Consider the following 23,472-nt stretch of genomic DNA (forward strand, 5'->3'; position numbering starts at 1 on the left):
TTAACTCTCAGTTCTGTGGGGTCATAAGGACGGACTAGCTCTTCCTAAGAACAGGTTGTTCTGCTTGAGAAAACATACACCCATCCGTGTAGTTAGCATTGCCGAGGTGCTTCATTCTTTGAGTAGATCTAGGTTTCCATCTGGTGCTATTCTCCCTCTGCCTGAATGGCTTCCTTTAATATTTCTTGCAGGGAGGGTCTGCTGCTGATGAATTCTTTTAGCTTTAATAGGTCTAAAAAAGTCTGTGTTTCACTTTTTTTTTTTTTTTGAAAGAAGGTATAGAATTGGTAAGGAATTCGAGCCTGACAGTTTTCCTCTCAGTACTTACGGCGAGAAGCCTGAGATCAGGGCATCAGTACAGTGGGGGCCTGCTGAGGGCTCTCGTCCTGGCTTTTAGATGACGGTCTCCCTGTCATTGCTATTTCCTCACACTAACGGGGTCGGGGGCGAACTCTCTGGTTTCTCTTCTTATAAGGGCACTAATCCCACCACAAGGGCCCCACTTTCAAGATCTCATCTAAACTTTTTTATTTCCCAATGGGCCCACCTCCAAATACTATCACATTGGGGGATTATGGCTTCATATACAAATCTGGCAGGGGAATACAATTTAGGCCATAGCATTATAACGGTCACAATGATAACAAAAATAAACATAACTTAAGAGCTTCCCTTGTGGTTCAGTGGTAAAGAATCTGCCTGCCAATGCAGGAGACACGGGTTTGATCCCTGGGTTGAGAAGATCCCCTGGAGAAGGAAACAGCAACCTACTCCAGTATTCTTGCCTGGAGAACCCCATGGACAGAGGAGCCTGGCAGGCTACAGTCTATGGAGTCGCAAAGAGTCAGACACGACTGAGCAACTAAACAACACAACAAGAGTTTGTTATGTACCAGCACTGTGTCCCATGCTTGCATGGATACTTTCACACAGTCCTTATTACACAGATGAGGGAATGAGTTAGTTCATTGACCACCTTAACAGATGGTTAAGTTGTTGTAGAGCTAGAATCAGAGCTCAGGCAATCTGACTTCACGTCCCAAATTCCTAGTTCCCTCCTTATACTGCCTCAACCAGGGGGGAAACATTTTGAAATCTAATGAATTGAGTTCAGGAATTTGTTTTAGTTGTCACATTTTTAGACTCAGCAGAGAAGGGCTCCAAATATTAAAGTGGTCCTTTTGATAACTACTCATTAGAAAGTAGACCAGGGCTTCCACAGTAGTTTAGTGGCAAAGAATTCACCTGCCAATATAGGAGACACGGGTTTGATCCCTGGTCCGGGAAGATTCCACATGTTGTGGAGCAACTAAACCCGTGCGGCACAACTACTGAGCCTGTGCTAGAGCCCGGGAACTGCGACTACCAAGCCCATGTGCTGCAACTACTGAAGCCCACACGCCTAGAACCCATGCTCCACAACACGAGAAACCAAGGCAATGGAAACCCCGCACCCTGCAGCTAAAGAGTAACCTCTGCTCACGGCAACTAGAGAAAAATCCCACGTACAACAAAGATCCAGCACAGCCAAAAATAAATAAATAAATAAAATTATTTTTTAAAAAGAAAATAGATCAGACAGACCAAAAAAAAAAAAAAAAAAGAAGTTGACATAAAAAGAGCTAAAAGCAAAGGAAAATTCTGGAAAGTGTACAAATACCAGTTTGTACCAAGGACCCATCATTCCTTGGCTCCAGTATGGGTCTGGGAAAGCAGCACTGTCAAATACTGCTGCAAATATGTACTTGCATCCTCTCTGGAAAGGAAATTTGAAAAGATGGATTAACAACTTCAAGGAATGTGTTCTCCTGAACAAATAACTTAAATATGGGTACCTAGATTAAGGAAGTCAAGATGTACACAAAACTGTATGTACCCAGACAGTCATTATTTCAAAACTAGACTTACATATATTCTGGTTATTAAAAACATGCTACGGTTTTTCCAGTTGCCATGTGTAGATGTGAAAGTTGGACCATAAAGAAGGCTGAGCGCCAAAGAATAGATGCTTTTGAACTGTGGTGTTGGAGAAGACTCTTGAGAGTCCCTTGGACTGCAAGGAGATCCAACCAGTCAATCCTAAAGGAAATCAGTCCTGAATATTCACTGGAAGGACTGATGCTGAAGCTGAAGTCCAATACTCTCGCCACCTGATTCAAAGAACTGACTCACTGGAAAAGACCCTGATGCTGGGAAAGACTGAAGGCAGGAGGAGAAGGGGATGACAGAGGATGAGATGGTTGGATGGCATCACTGACTTGATAGACATGAGTTTGAGCAAGCTCTGGGAGTTGGTGATGGACAGGGAAGCCTGGTGTGCTGCAGTCCATGGGGTCCCAAAGAGTCGGATACAACTGAGCAACTGAACTGAACTGTTCTAAAGTTCAGAAGATACAGAGATGTCTAAAGAAATTTAAAAAACAAATAACTTTGGCTATTACCTCTCAGATTTAACCATTGTTATAACTTGGCTCCCCCTTCCCCTTAGTCACATGTATGTTATCTAATATTTCTATAACTCAGTGCTCTGTAATTTGCCTTTTTCCCATACTCATCTTGCCTAGTTATTGATGCCAAAATGCAGTCACATCATTTTTAATGAATCCTAGTATTTCTTGCATGAATAAACCAGTTAATTCATGATGGTCTTTTAGTTGTTCTTAATGGTAAGAATTATAAAGCAGTGATATAGAATTGTCTGGTTATATTTGAAAGACTGAAAACATTGATCTATCATCTCACTCTCTTAAGATCTTGTTAAAATAACACCTAAGAAATAAAAAGAGCCATAAAGATCTAAACAGAAGAATGGGATAAGAACCATCAGTGAGAAATTAAAAGAAACAATCCCAGGACATAGAAAGTTGACGCGGGAACAGTACTCGATAAGGAAAAGCAGAAGGAACTGTAGCGGGTGAGAGACACAGCCAAGGAAGAAGTCGGTTCACCCGCTGCCGCTGCCGCTGCCGCTGGCGCTGCCGCTGCTGCGTCGCTTCAGTCGTGTCCGACTCCGTGCAACCCCAGAGGCAGCAGCCCACCAGGCTCCCCCGTCCCTGGGATTCTCCAGGCAAGAACACGGGAGTGGGCTGCCATTGCCTTCTCCAAAGCATAAAAGTGAAAAGTGAAAGTGAAGTCGCTCAGTCTTGTCCGACTCCTAGCGACCCCATGGACTGCAGCCTACCAGGCTCCTCCGACCATGGGATTTTCCAGGCAAGAGCACTGGAGTGGGGTGCCATTGCCTTCTGCACAATTCACCCTACAGAACACTAGAAGGATTCAGAACTAGGAAGTATCAGGAATCGCTGAGTCCAGGAGGGCAATACAGGGCCAAGAATCCACATATGAAAACAGTGGTCCCTCCCTCCTACCAGCATGCCTTACAGTCAAGCACCTACTTCAAGAGTGAGGGTGTGACAGGAGGAACAACATGGAGAACTTCCCAAGATGTTTATACACATTAAACACTGAAATGTTATTCACTAAATAAATTCACTGGCTCCATAGAAAATATCCTGCATCCTTACATTCCGAATATCAGCATTCCTGTCCCATCATCTCAGCCCAGTGACAAGTCTTACCCAGTACAGAGAGCTCACATCCACCTCATTCTTAAATACACACAGTTAAGATTCCCCCAGACAGTTGAAGCAGCTTTCAATATAAAGGAAAGATTGAAACAACAGACCCTAAAGGAAACAGTTACTTCAGGGAACAGGAGAGAACATGCATCCATATGTGCACATACACACACAGAGTGAGAAAACTGCCCACTTAAAATAATAACAGATGCTATGAAAGAGTAACAAAGAGCAAAAACTGAAAGTTAAAGCTAGTGCTAAAATTAAATCAATGGAATGGGAGAAGATATTTGCAAGTAATATATCTCGAAGGGGGTTAATTACAAAGAAAAATAACACGTTTAAAAAATGAGCAGAGGACCTGAATAGACATTTTTCCAAAGACGACATACAGATAGCCAACAGATACATGAAAAGATGCTTGACATTACTAATCATCAGGGAAATGCAAATCAAGACCGCAACGAGATCCACTTCATGCCTGCTATCCAAAAGACAAGATACAAGTGCTGGGGAGGCTGTGGAGAAAAGGCAACCCTCATGCACCCTTGGTGGGAATATAAACTGGTGCAGGCACTATGGAGAACAGCATGGAGGTTCCTCAAAAAAAAAAAAAAAAAAAAAAACAAACTAGTATTACCATATGATCTAGCAATTCCACCTCCAGGTATTTACCTGAAGAAAAAGAAAACACTAATTAGAAAAGATATACATACTCCCATGTTTGTTGCACCATTGTTATTGCCCAGGGGAGGTGCAGGAGGTGCAGGCACTTGCCAAAAATCCTACATCCCTAACTTAACATCACTGGCACACAGGACACCATTTAATGATTCACCCAAGGATGCTCTTCCAGAGTACTGGCAGCACCTGTTGTTAAAATGGGTCTTCTTTCTCTTGTCCCCCTGATCCCCTTATAAAGATGTTTACAAAGATGTCCTGAATTGATTGAAAACCCATTACACACGGAGCATCCCAGCGTTTTCTCCTATATTCGTCATACAGGAAACCTGTTATCATCTTCTCTTCCCATCAAGATGTCTCCCTTGCTCTCAGATGAAGCTTACACTGAGACCCAAAAACTGATGAAAATTTACAGATAACGAATGATGGGAGTTTCTACAAAGCTCACGCAGGTAAGACAGTAGAGATAACACTCTGTTTTTCTGACCATCTGTAAAACAAGACCTTTGACCTTGATGCTAAGGTTTCTTTCATGACACTGAAATTCTATGAGTTTCAGCGGAGGAAGAAAGGGCGGTGTATCAGAGGTGCTCAAAACTTACCGCTTAAAGAGAAGGAGACAGGCATGTAAAGAAAGAAAAGCCAGGGAGCAAGATAAGCATCGTTGGTGCTAACCTGAAGCTTCTTCAGCAGGAAATTGAGGTAAGCCCCAAGAGGACAAGGGCCGCCTGGCTGCGATCTGATTGGCTCTTGCCTTCCAGTCCTGGAAACTCTGTCTTCCAATTGGCTATTGTTGAGAGGGCTGACCAGCGCTAACATGGATGGAAATAATTTGTTTCCTATTCTCAAGCCTTATTGTGCTCACCCTAGGGCTTCCTCATTTCAAGAAAGAGACCTCATTTTCCCCTCCACTGCAAAAGCCCTCATAGGGCCTCTGACTCCATCCACTCCTGAAAACTGAGAACTAGGTGGGCAGCCTAAAGGTAGGGTGTGAAGAGGCCGGCGTGACCTATGGCAGGGAAAAAGGGAAAGCAAAGAGATAGCGGACCTGGGTTTTAGGAACCTACTGTCAAAGAAAAAAAAAAAAAATCAGTAGTCAAACCAAGAAAGAAATGGAAAATTTTATTCCAGCCAGCCTGGAGACATTTTTTCAGAAAACTCAATTATGTAAGAAAGTACATATGTAAGTTTTTGAGACAAAGGGTTATACATCAAGTGATATATCATTTATAGCTTGCACAGTCCAAATGTACAATAAAGCAAGCAGTGGGTCATGGGCCAGTGACCCCTTACAAGATTAAGAAGGAATACTCTCTCCTTAGGAGGTCTGGTTAATCTAGATGCCCAACAAATACTAAAGGGAAGAGAGAATGCCAAAGCGGGCAAAGGAAAGTTTTATATTTAAATTACTCTCATCTGGCCATAAAACATGGATTTTATTTCACCACTACAAAGTCCTTTCCCAGGATACCTGAAATATATAAAGAAGGAATATAATCTTTACCAATGGAAAGTCAAATCCATGACTCCACACAAATCGCCTTGTGACTCATTAGAATAAACTTCCAGCTATATGCTAAACTCTTTTTGTCAAGTAAACTGTGAAGTTATAAACATGGTGTGAGGGGCTGGCTGCACATTTAGACCTCAGTGTTATTAGTCAGTATATGTAATCTTAACAAGATTATGCAGGAAATGGAGATAAAAGACACACACTGAAGTTCAATGAACTTTTAAGGATATACTTCAGACAGAAATACAGATGGAATGAGTGGCAGTGTGGAGATGTCAACTATGGGATAAGATGGCACAGTGAACTCATGTGGAAATGAAATCTCCCGTTTCAAACATGCCAAAAGATTGTTTGTTTTCACTGTTCAGTCATGTCTGACTCTTGCAGCCCCATGAATTGTAGCCCGCCAGGCTCCTCTATCCATGGTATTTCCCAGGCAAGACTACTGGGCAAAACTACTGGAATGGGTTGCCATTTCCTTCTCCAACGGATCTTTCCGACCCAAGGATCGAACTGGAGTTTCCTGCATTGGCAGGCAGATGATTTACGGCTGAGCCATGTGGGAAGTCCAAGATGCTAGGTAAAAAAAAACTAAAAAAAAAAAAAAACCCTAAACATATATTGAGCCTGAAAGCAGGCTTTAAATATGTATATATAAAGCAGGTTTTCTCTCTCTCCCTCTGTATTCTGATTGCTTCTAATATATATATATATATACACACACACACACACATATATATACACATAAATATCCTGCCTGCTTCTATTTTATATAAATATATAAAAACACATATGTATTTGTGTGTGTGTATATACCATATATATTTTACCAAACCAAACTTGGATATGCTTGCCTGCACGCTTAGTAAAGCCAATCTATCACATCAGGTTGTGATGAAGGAAAAATGCAGCATTTATCACAGAGAACCAAGCAGTCTGTCCGGGCAGCTAATGCTCAAAAGACCCAAATTCCCTAATGGCGTTCAGGGAACCATTTTTGAAGACAGGGTCGGGAGGGGGGTTGCAGGGTGCACAATCAGTTTGGACATTCTTTTGATTGGTGGATGGTGAGTTAATTGGGAGTTAACATCATCAGTCTTCTAGTCTGCGGTCAGCAGTCAGTTAACTACTTCCACCTGGTGGGGGTTTCAGTGTTTGCAAAACAGCTTAACGGATTTGGCTCAGAATATTATCTACAGACCTTGAGACAGAACTAAAGGTCCCTGATTTTGTTTAATGGCTAGACTGTTATTATTTTGTCTTGCTGAAATGTTTTGTTTCTGCATTTTCTCACTTCTCTTGATTTTTTTTTTTTTGAACTTGGGGAAGGCCTAGGCAGCAGTTTTTTTCTAAAAACGAGGCAGGTGGAGTACATGGTGGGGAAGGGGTGTCTGTCCTCCTTATAGGGGAAGGCCCATAAGGCATGGTAACAGTGGGGAAGCCGAAACTGAGGCAGGAGCCAGGAAAGGGTAGTCCCTTCTATGAACTAAAGTAATAAAAGCTCTAAAAAAGGGCATTTTAGCAAATAAAAATACAGGACAGCCATTTCAATTTGAATTTCAGATAACTCACATTTAAGACATACATACTAAATAATTATTCATTGTTTATCTGAAATTCAAATTTAACTGAGCATCCTGTATTGTATTTGGTAACCCTATCCCAGAATGAAGTGAGGGGGCAAGTCATACATACATTTTAGGGGAATGATGGTTCCAGGCAGAGACAGTTGCAAGTACAAAGGCACAGAGGTAGGAATACAGCCAGAAGTGGAGAGAAAGGGGGACAGTGGTAGAAGACGGGTTGGGCAGAGATCTCACAGGGCCTTGCAGCCCATGGTAAGGATATAGGATTTTATTTTAAAGTATGATGAAAAGTCATTGGGCAGTTTTGCACAGGGGAGGGACTGGTGACTTAATAGGATTACTCTGGTTTCTGTGCAGTAGAGAGTGACAAGGAGAGTCCAGTTAGGATGCTCAGCCAGCAATCCAGGCAAAGATGCTGGAGGCTAGGACTAGGTTAGTATTTACATTGGGGACAAAAAGTGATCAGATTCAGTTTATGTATTTTAAAGTAGAACTCATTTGCTGATAGGTTTAATGCAGAATGTGTTTGAAAGAAAGGCATCAAAGATGACTTCAAAGTTTCTGACCTGGGTGACTGGGTCAATGCTGGTATCATAAGATGAGGAATACTATAGGAAGAGCAGTTTTGAGGGTGGCAGAAATCAAGAGTTCAATTTTAGACATGTGACGCTTGAGATATGCATTAAATATCAATTGGAGAAGTGAGGTTAATGTCTGGATGTGGGAATGCAGAGTTCAGGGGAAAACTGCCAAGACTAGAGAGTTAATTTGAGGCTTATCAAAATAGAGATTTTTAAGGTCATCACAAGATTTCCCTAGTGGTCCAGTTACTAAGACTTCACACCCAAATGCAGGGGGCCTGGGTTCAGTCCTTAGTCAGGGATCTAGATCCCACATGCCACAACTAAAGATGCTGCGTGCCACAACTAAGACCAGGTGCAGTCAAACAGATAGTTATTACACTGGAGAAAACCAACGAGAATGTCGGGGTGAAAAGGGAAGAGGGCTGTAACCTCGACTGAGGTATTCAGAGGCACATGTATGCCTTTAAGATGTCTTCATTAAAAACAGAAGACTGAAAGTGAAGGCACTTTAAAGAAATAAAGAATCTTCGGTTCGTTTCTCGGAACTCCCCTGGTAAGTTCAGTGGTTAGGAATCTGTCTTCTGGGGCTTCGCTGGTGGCTCGGTGGGAAAGAACCCACCTGCCAATGCAGGAGACATGCACTCAATCCCTGGTTTGGGAAGATCCCACATGCTGCGGAGCAACGAAGCCCGTGTGTCACAACTACTGAGCCTGTGCTCTGCACCTAGGAGGCGCAACCAGAGTCCCTGCGGCCTCCCGCCTGTGCCCCACAATGAGAAGCCCCTGCAACGAGAAGCTGGCGCAGCGCGAGAACAGCAATGAAGGCTCAACACAGCCAAAAATAAATGAATAAATACAAGCAGAGAATCCTCCTTCCAATGCAAGGGATGGGGGTTTGATCCCTGGTGGGGGAACTAAGATCCCACATGCCTCAAGGCAGCTAAGCCTGTGCTGCAACTAAGGCCTGACACAGCCAAAAATAAATAAATAAATAAAAATAGATTCATATTTAGAAGTTAGAAAAGAAGAATAAGAGTAGGAAGAAGAACTATCACAAAAACTAAAACAGAAAAATACTAGAAAAACAAACTCCAAAGCCAATTCCTTGAAGAGTTCAAGAAAATAAATCCTTTGCGAGCCTGATTTAGAAAAAAAGAAAGAAAAAAATATGTAAGGTTAGGAATGAGAAAGGAAACAACCACGTGAGCAGAACAGATTTTTAAAATCATAAGAGAATTCTATGTCTAACATAATGACAACTAATTTAAAAAACCTTTTGGAAATGGATGACTTCCAAGCAAAGTATAAATTATAATTGACACCAAAAAAGTAGAAAAGATGAGTAGTTCAATTATCACAGAAGAGAGCAGACACTTTATTTAAAATTCACATATAATAGTGTTTCATACAATATAGTTTCACAATCAATTTTTCTATTATGTCTTAAAAGAGCAGATAATTCTAAAGTTACTTCAATTATTTCAGACCATAAAAAAATGAGAAATGCTCCCTATTTTAAGGGATCTCATACAATTTTAAATACCAACATGTGATTAATATAGTACCAAAAAATCCTACATGCCAATCTAATAAATATATGCTAAATAAAATATCAATAAATTGCACATAGGAGTCTATCAAAAAATAATATACTTTGGCAAAACAGTTATTTGGACAGCCTATCAGTATTTTAATAGGCACAGTATCAAAAACTTTTGTCATAAAATTTTATCTTTAAAACAGTGAATTTTTTCAATCCTGGAACATGAAAATCTTCATTTAATTAAACCTTTCATGTCTTTCAATAATATTCATATTACTGTAGATCTTCTGTTCACTGTATTCTGATGGACTCTTTTTTTCTATTGTATTACTGACAAATAACAAAATCTTAAGTTTTTATATATTGTTAGCCACTTTGCTGAACCATTTAATTAGTTCTAATAGTTTGTCATTGAATTCTCCTGCATTTTTTAGAAAGAAAAATTACATCATCTGAAAATAGTATTTTTGCTTCTTCCTTTCCCAATCTTGTCTTTTTCTTGTTTCGCTGCATTGGCTACAAAATCTAACACCATGTTAAACACTAGCCGTGAAAGTGGCTATCTGTTTTTTCCTGACTTCAATGTCTCTAATGTTTCATCAGTATGCACAATGGTGCCTTTTATCAACTTGCTGTTTATCCAATCCCATTTTGCTGAAAGTGTATTAAGTAGATACTAAATTAGTTCAGAAAACATTTATCAGTTGAGGTGATCATATAGTTTTTTTAAAACTTCTAAACTATATAAATGATTCACAGCAACATATTTTCAAATATTAAATCAGTGCATAAATGCTTTCTTGTTCCAAATGGAGTATGGGGTTAATTTGCAAATATTTTACTTTAGAAGACTGTACCTATGCGAGTTTGGTCTCTAGTGTTTTTTGTTGTTGTTTGTTTGCTTGCTTGTGCTATCAGGGGGATACTAACAATATAAAATAAGGATAAACTACAATGAAGTATCACCTCACACAGATCAGAATGGCCATCAACAAAAAGTATGCTGGAGAGGGTGTGGAGAAAAGGGAACCCTCCTATCCTGTTGGTGGGAATGTAAATTTGATGTAACCACTATGGAGAACAGTCTGCAGGTTCCTTAAAAAAGCTCAGAGTTACCATATGATCCAAAAATTCCACTCCTGGACATATACTCAGAAAAGACAAAAGCTCCAATTCTAAAAGATCCCTGTACTCGTGTTCACAGCAGCACAGTTTATAATAGTCAAGACACAGAAGCAACGTAAACACCCGTGGGCAGACGATGGAGAAAGAAGATAATATTCCATCTATGCAATGCACTATGACTCAGCCGTAAAACGAATGAGATAACACCATTTGCAGCAACATGGATAGACCCGGAGATTAAGAGAAGTCAGTCAGTCAGAGAAAGGCAAATGGCATACGATATCCTTTATATGTGGAATCTAAAAAAATGATACAAAACATTTTTATTTACAAAACAAAAATAGACACAGACATGTAAAACAAACTTATGGTTACCAAAGGGGAAGAGGGGGGATAAATTAGGACTATGGGATTAATACATACACATTACCATATATAAAATAGGTAAACAGCAAGAGAATACATAGGGAACTGAAGTACAGGAAACTACACTCAGTATCTTGTAATAACCTATAATGGAGAAGACTCTGAAAGAGAATATATATGAATCACTTTTCTGTACACCTGAAATACAATACTGTAAATCAACTATACTTCAATTTAAAAAATAGTAAGTTGAACAACTCTCCTCCCCACCTCATATCACAGCACAATTTCCATGACCAAAAAAAAAAAAAAAAAAAAAATCAACAAGTGAAAACCACATGGCCTGAAAGCAGCATTTCAGAAATAAAGGACGGCATGAGCAGGGCCACCAGGAAGAAAAAGCACAGGGTATCAGAGGATGGGATTAATACTCCTTAAACTGGAGTAAGTAACAAAACAGAAGTTTGGCTCAAGTTACTAATCAATCTTCAAAGCACAACCCCCACATCCTGAAACATTTCAATTTACTCTTTTAACATACAGAGCAGACTCCAAACTCTTCAGCCTGCATTCAAGATCCCTCCTGCTTTAACCTAACTTCTTTTTACATTTCAATCAGTGCTTGTCAGTGCTGTCTGTTTGCCAAGCACGCTGTGAAGGTCTACAAATGACACATCCAAATTCTACCCACCCCTCAGTGTGTGTGTGTGTGTTTGTGTGTGTGTGCTAAGTCATTTCGTTCGTGTCTGACTCTTTGTGACCCTATGGACTGTAGTCTGCCAGGCTCCTTTGTCCATGAGGTTTTCCAGGCAAGAATACTGGAGTGGTTGTCATGTCCTCCTCCAGGCGGTCTTCCCGACCCAGGGATGAAACCTTGTGTCTCTTACATCTCCTGCACTGAAGTGAAGTCGCTCAGTCGTGCCCAACTCTTTGCGACCCCATGGATAGTAGCCTGCCCCAAGCGCCTCTGTCCATGGGATTTTCAAGGCAAGAGTACTGGAGTGGGTTGTCATTTCCTTCTCCAGGGAATTTCCCAACCCAGGGATCGAACCCAGGTCTCTCACATTGTAGACAGACGCTTTACCATCTGAGCCACCAGGGAAGTCCTGGCAAGTGCGTTCTTGACCATTAGCGCCACCTGGGAAGCCCCAGTGTCCATGAAAACTTCTCAGATCCAACTAAAATATATTTGAGTTCACTTGTACTACAGCTGTTGATCGTCAGTATTTGGCTTGCCTACTTCTTAGGTTCTTTGACAGCTATTCTGGGTTGGATAGTGTCAAATCCTCTCCCCGACTCCCATTCATGTCCTTCCTGGACCTTAGAATGCGACTTTATCTGGAATCAGTGCCACTGCAGATGTAGTAAGTTAAACTCAGGTCATACTGGAGTAGGCCGGGCCCTACATCCCTTCTTTTAAGAGAAGAAACATAAGGAGAACAGAGTTAAGAGACTGGAGTAAGGAGTAGCTACAAGCATAGAACATCAAGGACTGTTGGACAGCACCAGAAACTGGGGAAGGGAGTGGCAAACCACTTCAGTATTCTTGCCTTGAGAACCCCATGAAGAGTAGGAAAAGACAGAAAGATATGACACTGAAAGATGAACTCCAGAGGTTGGTAGGTGCACAATATGCTACTGGAGAAGAGTTGAGAAATAGATCCAGAAAGAATGAAGAGATGGAGCCAAAGCAAAAACAACGCCTTGATGTGGCTGTAACTGGTGATGGAAGTCTGATGCTATAAAGAATAATACTGCATAGGAACCTGGAATGTTAGGTCCATGAATCAAGGTAAATTGGAAGTGCTCAAACAGGAGATGGCAAGGGTGAACATCGACATTTTAGGAATCAATGAACTAAAAGAGACTGGAATGGACGAATTTAATTCAGATGACCATTATATCTACTACTGCGGGCAACAATCCCTTAGAAGAAATGGAGTAGCCTTCACAGTCAACAAAGGAGTTCAAAATGCATTACTTGGGTTCAGTCTCAATAACAACAAAATGATCTCTGTTCGTTTCCAAGATAAACCATTCAGTATCACAGTTATCCAAGTCTATGCCCCAACTGCTAATGCCAAAGAAGTTGAAGTTGAAGAGTTCTATAAAGACCTACAAGACCTTCTAGAACTAACACCCAAAAAAGATGTCCTTTTTATCATAGGGGACTGGAATGCAAAAGCAGGAAGTCAAGAGATACCTGGAGTACAGGCAACTTTGGCCTTGGAGTACAAAATGAAGCAGGGCAAAGGCTAACAGAGTTTTGCCAAGAGAAGGCACTGGTCATGGCAAACGCCCTCTTCCAACAACACAAAAGATGACTCTACAAATGGACATCACCAAATGGTCAATACTGAAATCAGATTGATTATATTCTTTGCAGCCAAAGATGGAGAAACTCTATACAGTCAGCAAAAACAAGACGAGGAAATGACTGTAGCTCTGATCATGAACTCCTTATTGCCAAATTCAGACTTAAATTGAAGAAAGTAGTGGAAACCACTAGACCACTCAGGTATGACCTAAATCAAATCCCTTACGATCATACAGTGGAAGTGACAAATAGATTCAAGGGATTCGATCTGATAGACAGAGTGCCTCAAGAACTATGGGTGCAGGTTTTTGATATTATACATGAGGCAGTGATCAAAACCATTCCCATGAAAAAGAAATGCAAAAAGGCAAACTGGTTGTCTGAGGAGGCCTTACAAATAGCTGAGAAAAGAAGAGAAACAAAAGGCGAGTAAAAAAGGAAAGATATATCCATCTGAATACAGAGTTTCAAAGAATAGCAAGGAGGGATTTAAAAAAGCCAACGCAAAGAAATAGAGGAAAACAAAGCATGGGAAAGACTAGAGATCTCTTCAAGAAAATTAAGAGACACCAAGGGAACATTTCATGCAAAGATGGGCTCAATAAAGGACAGCAATGGTAGGGACCTAACAGAAGCAGAAGATATTAAGAAGAGGTGGCAAGAATACACAGAAGAACTACACAAAAAAGATCTTCGTGACCCAGAGTGATAGTGTGATCACTCACCTAGAGCCATACATCCTGGAACGTGAAGTCAGATTGGCCTTAGGAAGCATCAATATGAACAAAGCTAGCAGAGGTGATGGAATTCCAGCTGAGCTCTTTCAAATCCTAAAAGATGCTGTGGCTAAAGTGCTGCACTCAGTATGGCAGCAAATTTGGAAAACGCAGCAGTAGCCACAGGACTGAAGAAGGTCAGTTTTCATTCCAATCCCAAAGAAAGGCCATACCAAAGAATGTTCAAACTACTGCACGACTGCACTCATCTCACGCACCAGCAAAGTAATGCTCAAAATGCTCCGACCTATGCTTCAACAGTACATGAACCATGAACTTCCACATGTCCAAGCTGGATTTAGAAAAGGCAAAGGAACCAGAGATCAAATTGCCAACATCTGCTGGATCATAAAAAAAGCAAGAGAATTCCAAAAAACCATCTACTTCTGCTTTATTGACTACACCAAAGTCTTTGAGTGGATCACAACAAACTGCGGAAAATTCTTCAAGAGATGGGAATACCAGACCACCTTACCTGCCTCCTGAGAAATCTGTATGCAGGTCAAGAAGCAACAGTTAGAACCGTACATGCAACAACGGACTGGTTCCAAGTTGGGAAAGGAATACCACAAGGCTGTAAACTGTCATCCTGCTTGTTTAACTTATATACAGAGTACATCATGTGAAATGTCCAGCTGCATGAAGCACAAGCTGGAATCAAGATTGCCAGGAGAAATATCAATAACCTCAGATATGCAGATGACACCACTCTTTGGGCAGAAAGTGAAGAGCAACTAAAGAGCCTCCTGATTAAGTGAAAAAGGAGAGCAAAAAAGCTGGCTTAAAACTCAACATTCAAAAACAAAGATCATGGCATTCAGTCCCATCACTTCATGGCAAATACATGGGGAAACAATGGAAACAGTGGCAGACTTTATTTTCTTGGGCTCCAAAATAAAAGCAGATGGATACTTCAGCCATGAAATTAAAAGACGCTTGCTCCTTGGACGAAAAGGTATGACCAACCTAGACGGTATGTTAAAAAGCAGAGACATTACTTTGCCAACAAAGGTTGGTCTAGTCAAAGCTACGGTTCTTCCAGTAGTCATGTAAGGATGTGATAGCTGGACCATAAAGAAAGCTGAGCCTCGAAGAATTGCTGCTTTTGAACTGTGGTGTTGGAGAAGACTCTTGATTGAGAGTCCCTTGGACTGCAAGGAGATCCAGCCAGTCCATTCTGAAGGATATCAGTCTTGAATATTCATTGGAAGGACTGGTGCTGCAGCTCCAATACTTTTGCCACCTGATGCAAAGAACTGACTCACTGGAAAAGACCCTGATGCTGGGAGAGATTGAAGGTGGGAGAAGGGGACAACAGAGGAGATGGTTGCATGGCATCACCACTGACTCAATGGACATGAGTTTGAGTAAGCTATGGTAGTTGGTGATGGACAGGGAGGCCTGGCGTGCTGCAGTCCATGGGGTCGCAAAGAGTCAGACACGACTGAGCGACTGTACTGAACTGAACCAGAAACTACCAAGAGGCAAGTGGGGAGGGGGTTTACCCAGTGTCTCAGAGGAAACATGATCTTGTTGACACCTTTAGTCTTTCTGGCTTCCAGCCTCCAGAACTGTGAGAAAAGGAATATGTTGCTTTAAGCCACCCAATGTGTTATTTCTTTATGACAGCCCTAGGAAACTAAGACAACAGTAACTTTAACTTCTAATTTACGTTCCCGGCCCCAAGAGTGCCTTTACCCACAGACCGCTCCAGTACTACGTAGGCGCTCAATCCCGTCGCTGGTAAAGCAATGAGTTGAGCTTCAGCAGTCCTACTGGCCAAGAATTACCAGGCATTTATGAACTAACTGCTGCGAGATGCACAGCCAACACTCAGCATTACTGAAGCAAGATATGGGACCACACGGAAAGCCGAAACACAGTGAGAAACTACATACAGCATGGGGCAAGTGGAGCAAAGCGAGAAACACGGAGGACCCCTGTTGGAGAAGGGGGTTATTTTCTGAGAAGATGGCGTCTCCACGTCGCTCTCCCAAACCCAGCTCAATGGCTCCCGGGCTTCTCCCCACGGCCGTGGACCCAGCAACAACCCACCGTCCAGCGTTCCTCCGGTCTGTACTACCCAGCGGAGAGCATACCTCCTACGGTATCACAAGCTTAATTCTCCGCGCCTGCGCACGGCGCCTCTACGCGACGCACCGCCTCACGCTGTCGCGTGGGGTGGGACTTCCTCCAGGCGCCCCGGAAACCGGAAGGAGCTCTTTTCTGCAGGAAGGAGAAGGGAGTTGCCACCGACATCGGACACCGGGAAGTCGGCTCCTTGTGTTGCGTAAGGTAAGGCTGATCTCTGGCCACTCGGCGGGGCGGATGACTGCAGGTACCTTGTAGGCAGGCTGTCTGTAGCATCGCCGTCAAGGGATGCGGCAGGGAACCGGAGTTAGAGATGAGGGGTCGGTGTATCTGTCGCCGGGTCAGGCCACCAGCGACCGAGGTCTCTTTACTAACTCATTGTCCTCAGCTCTTTCGACCTCGTCTGAAAAACGAGCTTGATAGCTCACGGAAAAGTCGTGAGGATAGATATGGAAGGGAGAAATCCACACCCAGAATGAAGTTTAAGAAAAGACTTAAGTAGGTGTAATTTCACGGGGGCGAGATCTGTGTTGCGTAAGTCATGTAACGTGAAAGTCTATACGAACCCTGCCTTTCTGAGTCGGTGATTCCTTCCCGGTAGCAGCGCCTGTTGCATTAATTTGAAAAAGTACACTCACAGATGGCCATTTTTAAGCTTCCCGAGTTGGCCAGCAGCGTCATCATTTGGTATTAGAGGTGGAACAGGATCGTCTAGGTCATACCCCTCCTTTCATCTTAGATTCAAGCATAGTCTCTGAGAGGAGGCCGACTGAAAGTAACACAGGTTGTTAGTGAGACAAACTAGAAGTGAGGTTTCATTTCCAACCCAGAATTCTTTTCTCCACACAGTGCTGTCTCTTTGGATTGCTAAACAAGTCTTTGGGAGAAAAAGTGAGCAGGAATGAAGAGGGAGGTGGTGTACATTTAGGTGCAATATGAATCCATCCAAGGTATACTGGGACAGGAGAAAGGTTGAGAATCCCTCTCCCTGTTCCTGCCTGTATGCAGAAATTTAAAACCCACTTTCTAATAAAGAGGCTTGTAATTTTGGAAGACAATTTGATGTCTCTCCCCCCTTTTTTTTTTCAGGTATATGAGCACTTTGAAAGCAGAACACCGTTGTTTCCATGATTTGATCATTCAGAAATTATGAAGGCACAGTTCTTGCCTTTGATTGACTTACAGTCAAGCGGAGTAGACGTAGGTCATGGTGGCAGTATAGCCACTTAAGTATTCTGAAGGAGGTGAGTGTGTGGCACTTAAATCAGCCTGAGAGAGGGAGAAATTAGGCAGTGCTTCTAAGAAGCGACTTTTATACAGGCATTTATACAGGTGGACAGGGAATGGGGGTGGGGGTGGGGGTGGTCATTCCAGATTTCCAGGAATCTGTGGCTGAATTATAAATTGTACATAAGACACTGTCAGGTGTTTTCCCCAGAGCGTTAGTCTTATTTTTGGATCTTGCGTCTCTTGTTTTCCTTCTCTCACTGCTCCCTCCCCCTTAACTGGATGGGTAGAAATCCTTCTTAGTGGCAGAATAATAGGATGGTTTTACCAAGAAGTAATGTATGTACTCAGTAAATTCATGTGTAAAAACTAAGCTCCTGCTTTGTTTAAATGCATAGCTAGGAAACCTCAATTTGTTTGTTGGCTTCTTTCCCAGTGAGTGGATTATATTCTTGTCTCCAGTTCAGTCTTTTTGAATATAAGGACATTTAGTTCAGTTCAGTCGCTCAGTCGTGTCCGACTCTTTGCGACCCCATGAATCGCAGCATGCCAGGCCTCCCTGTCCATCACCAACTCCTGGAGTTCACTCAAAGTCATGTCCATCAAGTCGGTGATGCCATCCAGCCATCTCATCCTCTGTTGTCCCCTTCTCCTGCCCCCAATCCCTCCCAGCATCAGGGTCTTTTCCAATGAATCAACTCTTCGCATGAGGTGGCCAAAGTATTAGAGTTTCATCTTTAGCATCAGTGCTTCCAATGAACACCCAAGACTGATTTCCTTTAGGATGGACTGGTTGGACCTCCTTGCAGTCCAAGGGACTGTCAAGAGTCTTCTCCAACACCAAAGTTCAAAAGTATCAATTCTTCGGCTTTCAAAGAAGAGATCCCCACATTTAAGCTTAGGAATGAGCACAGGGGAGACAGCAAGATTAGAATCCAAGTTCATACTACAAAAACATTTTTGTTGGCTCTGTCTGGGTGACTGCATGTTGTTTTAATCAGCTGCAAGCTGTTAAATTGAATTTGCATAGCTCACATAAATGCCAGTTTAATTCCACCAGGATTTGAGTGAGGTGGAAATAGAGCAAAAAAACCCTGAATCTGTCAAACTGGGGAAAATGAAGAAAAAGGCAATCAATTAGTAAGTTGGGCTTAATGTGTTTTTCTGGGATTGGGGAATTGCAGAAAAGAAGCTCTGTAGTAGTAAGACGTGAACTGTTTAGTAGCATTTCTAAAATATTTGGGAGCATTTTACTGACTTGGGGCATAGTTGTGCCCTGCTCATGGTTAATGCTCCTTGCAAGAGACTTCCTAATTGACAGAAAAGATCCTGACTGATGGACTCTTTCCAAATCACAAAGTGTTATCTTGCATTTAGGTTCATTAGCCATTGGTTGCTGTGAAGGAAGCATATGTAAGAGTTCAAATCTCTTAAAGCTTTAAGTTATAAAAGCAATCAATGACCATTCCCTCAGTGTCTTGACATGCTAGAAGACAGTGGTCTAAAAGCTGGACTTGTCATGCTCTTCTGGAGACTAACAAAATAGAGTCCTTGAAGTCAAGCTGACTCTGCTTTTAGCCTCCTAAATGAAAAGGTAGATAGAACAGGTCTTGTGTGCAAAATGAATTCAAGACCTACTTATCTACCAACAGCAATGATAACAGTTTGCATCATCTTCCTGTAGAAAATAGGAGTAGTAAATACAGAGATGAGTGAGGGTGAAGAGAGACTTAGTGAGCCTATGAGACTCTTACTCTTTAATTGATAGGAGAGCGATTGGAAATTGGAGAGGTTGGTTAGGAAAGCGGAGGAGAGGACCTTCCTGTAGTGCAGGCTTCAGAGCGTCGAGGAAGTCTCCAGATGGCTAAACTTCCCTGGATGGAGACCAGTATAGTGTTTACAGAATGCTGCGTCATGGTGAATCATGCTGGGGGCAGCTGTCAGTGTGTGAGCCATGTAAGGTTTTCACACGTGCTGGAAGATGGAAAGAGCAGACTGATGACCAAGCACAAGCTTCAGAAATATTTTATTGGATGTGTACAAGTGCTTGCAAACTGTTGTTTGAATCAACAGGAAGTCAGTTATTAAACATAATACTTCTCCAAAGAAAAGGCGATTCAGTTTTACTAGAAACCGGTGTCATTTTATATCCCAAGTCTCTAACCAACTTCGCAATCTCATCTAACAAGGGTGCCTTAGGTTCTGAGTGTTCTAAATCTCTGAACCCCTGTTAGTCTACACCAGGATTCTATGGCGGTTTTACATATTCCCTTTCCCCTTTGTTAAGGTGGGGAAGCCAAAGCTTATGTTAATTGCTCAGGAGTTATTTGGTGATATAGGTAAAGAGTTATATAGGTAAAGCTAAGAAAAGAACAGATTTTGATACTTTTTGTCTTAATTGCCCATTATAAAGGATGGTGGCTACAGTGGTCTGATTTTTTTTTTTTTTTTAATCTTTTTCTGTTTTGTTTTTTAACAGATTTATCAGCAGGTTGCAGGTGAACATGGCCTTGAGGTAAATCCTGCCCCTTGTTGAAATGTAGTTTCAGTAGATAGTTCTTGGCATTTTAAAGAATTAGAATATTTTACAGAAAACAAAAGTTTTGGTTCTTTTCTAGACATTTTGTTTTCCTTGTAGAAGATGAGAAACATGTTAAAGTTTCTTTATGCTGAGTAATTGTGATACTTGAAGTTGGTCATCTGCCTTGTTTAAGTGGATTTTAAATGTCAAAAGCTAATTGTAGACCATTTTTTCTTGATCAAAATAAAATCTTATTAAAACCTTAAACGTGCCTAGTTTTTATCCATTTTATCTTATATGTGAAATAAAGCCTGAAAGAACCCTGCATTCAAACTTACTTGATCTGTGAGGTCCAACTTCCTACTTGGTAGTTTTTTAGTAGCTGAGACCATTTTTGAATACACACACACACATATTTTAATTGCAACTTGAGCCATCTCTGTGCTACTTCCTTATTTCAGGGTAGGGCAGAGATGTGTTGTGTAAGGAGCTTTAAGATTGTCACGTTGGGTTGTGAGTTTAAGAATGTGACTTCTTATTTATATGAATCGGCAGGGTTTTGAGATAGGAGATAAGAGGGGTTCCTTGTGTCAGACTCAGCATGTACTGGGAAGCATGAAAGATTTTTTAGTTAACGCAAAACCCTAAGTGATGGGACCCAGGTAGAATCACCCACAGGACATGATACTAAATTGTCTCTGAGAACTGGCACCGGAAACGAACTCAAGAACCAAACCAGAAATGCAGCCGAGAGGGCTGGGCGTGGACCTCTCAGAATGCAGGAGAGCAGCGAGGCAGGAGGCCCTGAAGCTGCTGGCTGGAGACCCCCTCTCCCCACAGCGCTCAGCTCTGCACTTGGCGGGCTGATGTTTTCTCCTAAAAGACTGTTGTGCATCTGCTCTCTGTCATACATGGTTCTGCATTCTCATGTCTGTCATTAAATCTCTACGACAAGGGGCTCCCCAGGTGGTGCTAGTGGTAGAGAACCCGCCTGCCAATGAAGGAGACGTGGGTTTGAGCCCTGGTCGGGAAGATCCCCTGGAGGAGAAAATGGCACCCCACTCCAGTATTCTTGCCTGGAGAATCACAGAGGAGCCTGGTGGGCTACAGCCCATGGGGTTGCACAGAGTCAGTCATGAGTGAAGTGACTTGGCATGCATGCACGCACATAAGTGTTATTTTTCTCTTAGTTCAAAGGGAAACAAGCTCAGGGAGATAGTGTGACTTTTCTAGGGCCTAAAGCAAAGTGGCTATAACACAGCAATCAAACTCGAGGCTTCCAATTTCAGATATGGTTCTCTTTACCTTATAGGTCAGTTCCTAGAATCAGTTGCAACTACTGGTGTCTATCTCGACCAGACCTACGAGGGCCCCCTGGCCCCACACCATGTCCCCAACATGTACACAGTGAAAGCAACACATTTAGTATTTGTGTGTGACACCAGGAAGCGCGGGATGTTGCGTCTTTACCGACCTGGCCACCAAGCCCCAGGTGCCCCTCATGTCACACTGCCTCCCCTCCATCTCCTCGTCGTAGGTCTTTTGCCGCAGCTTGAATGAGCCCTGCTGTCCCTCACGTGTAGATCAGTGATAGGCTGAAGAGCGGTTGGTAGATGAAAAAGATGCTCTTTTATTCAACAGATACTCAGTGTGCACGTCTCAGCTTCAGGGACTAAGTGCTGAACAAGACAGACACTGTCTTGCCTTTGTGGAATCAGGCATTACAGAGGTCACTTCAAAATTAGAGGGCATAAATACCGTGAAGGAGAGGAACGGGTTTTTAGAAAGTACTTGATGGGAGAAACCTCATCCTCCAGACTGCCACTGACCACTGGGAAAACGAGAACGCTGCTGAGAAGAGATACGGCTTCCCTGGTTCTCTCTGCCAATGGCCTCTTGCCTGAAGCCAGTTCTTGGCCAACTAATGAAATGTCACAAGTGCTGGGGCAGCCAGAGCCACTAACATGAATCTTCCCTCATCCTCCCCCAAGCTCCGCAGGCCTTGGGGACTGAGATACTTTGTATATACACAAATAGACCAATGCAGTTTGACAGCCTTAAGTACCTTTGAGTTTAGTTTGAGCCTTCATTTTAGATCCAGGGACTAGAACTGAGTAACAGCCTCACACAGGTGGCAGTGCACAGGATCCAAGTCAGGTGAATTGAATGCCCAGTTCAGGCAGCTGAGGCGTGAGTGGCTGGGAGAGGGGTAGGCACGGGAGAGAGACAAGCAGAGTGGGCTAATAGAAAGTGACGTGCTTTGGCATCGAAATGCCATTGTGTATCTTCAGGCAGCCAGGTTTTTCCAGGGAAAAACAGGGGTGCACAAACTGGTGAAGCTGACAGCTGAATGTATACAGATGCTGGGAAATGTCCACATTGAAAAATGACAACTTTGCATTTTCATAGTCTAACAGAATACCAATCTTCTTTGGGGGAACCGTTATTCTTATGTCTGGAGTCGTCTTGTTGTGTAGAAATTCATACTTATGCCTGAAGATTAAATGTTGATATAGCAAAGCTTCAGAAACTCTGTGGATGAGCTATTTACAGAACATTTCAATTTTCAAATACTCCTTTGATTATATTATTTTCTATCATTAAATGACTATCAAAGTAACAGGCCATTTCTAAAACTATATATCTCTTTGTCCTAAGAAACTTTCGTTTCAAAACTTTTTGAGCAGCCACTTAACCTAGAAAACTTAACACACACTGTCATAAACTCATACTGCATCAAAATTTGTATAGAAATCATATGTTTAAAAATGTGGATTTCAAGGTTCAGATGTGTAAATCCCCTGAAATAAAAGACATTTGAAACAGGGAACTTCATGATCTTTCATGCAGTAAACGGGGCCTTTTTGTATAATCTGCACGTTATTGTGAGGCATCCCGTTCTTAAACTTTCAAACCAAGTGGGGCACCTGGGGGCTGTCACCACTCAGTACTGTATGCAGTTGCACCGTCTCCTGCCGGGGGAGGGTTGCACCATGAAGGGAGGTTGCCTCTCCTGTGTGCTTTGGAAATGGCTGAAGCCAAATGCCACCAAGGGAATTGCCTAACGCTGCCCCACTATGGACGCGTGAAGAGCTCTGTGTGCCGGCATGGGGGTCCACACAGTTGAGGTGAACACTTCAGAACATGCTGGAGCAAACCAGCCCATTTCCATCCCAGTTCACCTTATTTTTTCTCAACTGAGCAGTCACCCTCTACTTTTCCCTCCCACTACCTACAGAGTCTAAGACTGAGTCAAAAAGTGCAAGTCCTCCACTGTGAACACACACACACCCCGACACCGACATCTTTCCAAGGTGGAACCACATCCTTCAAGCCTGCTCCAGCGTTCAGCTTTTTACCCTTCCTGTCCTACTCTGTTGGGTGTTCCCGCCCTTCTTTTAGCCTTACCCCTCCCACTCCACACAGATGCCCACTCTTCCTTTATGCCCCTTGTTCTTAACTAAGGAGACTGCTTTTTAGTCTTACTTCAGGCAGAATATTAAAAAACAGTGTGTGGCTCAGTGCACGGTGTCTCTTGCATTCTCCAAACTGGATCTGAGG

The 23,472-nt window shown here is 42.5% G+C and overlaps 1 protein-coding gene, 2 long non-coding RNA genes and 1 other non-coding gene across 5 annotated transcripts in view; 2 read left to right on the top strand and 2 right to left on the bottom strand.

Moving 5' to 3' along the window:
* Positions 1-16,248, bottom strand: part of LOC138423940 (uncharacterized) — a 28,621-nt gene extending 12,373 nt beyond the window's left edge. The window contains exon 1 of one of the 2 annotated variants that reach the window (XR_011250531.1): positions 16,128-16,248. This is a non-coding gene — a long non-coding RNA (uncharacterized lncRNA). The remainder of the gene's footprint in view (positions 1-16,127) is intronic. The other variant, XR_011250532.1, reaches the window with a different exon arrangement.
* Positions 16,249-16,274: 26 nt separating this feature from the next.
* On the top strand, positions 16,275-20,178 carry LOC138423949 (uncharacterized). Its single transcript, XR_011250535.1, has 3 exons — positions 16,275-16,367; positions 17,253-17,407; positions 19,870-20,178. It is a non-coding gene; the product is annotated as an uncharacterized lncRNA (long non-coding RNA).
* LOC138424028 (small Cajal body-specific RNA 15) lies at positions 18,918-19,044 on the top strand. Its single transcript, XR_011250602.1, has one exon. It is a non-coding gene; the product is annotated as a small Cajal body-specific RNA 15 (non-coding RNA).
* Positions 20,012-23,472, bottom strand: part of FSD2 (fibronectin type III and SPRY domain containing 2) — a 45,873-nt gene continuing 42,412 nt past the window's right edge. Inside the window, exon 15 of the mRNA XM_069560394.1 lies at positions 20,012-22,404. Coding sequence (XP_069416495.1) covers positions 22,152-22,404 — 253 coding nt within the window. The 3' untranslated portion in view covers positions 20,012-22,151. The remainder of the gene's footprint in view (positions 22,405-23,472) is intronic.

Source organism: Ovis canadensis, chromosome 18 (genome assembly GCF_042477335.2).
Source record: "Ovis canadensis isolate MfBH-ARS-UI-01 breed Bighorn chromosome 18, ARS-UI_OviCan_v2, whole genome shotgun sequence".
Taxonomy (NCBI): domain Eukaryota; kingdom Metazoa; phylum Chordata; class Mammalia; order Artiodactyla; family Bovidae; genus Ovis; species Ovis canadensis.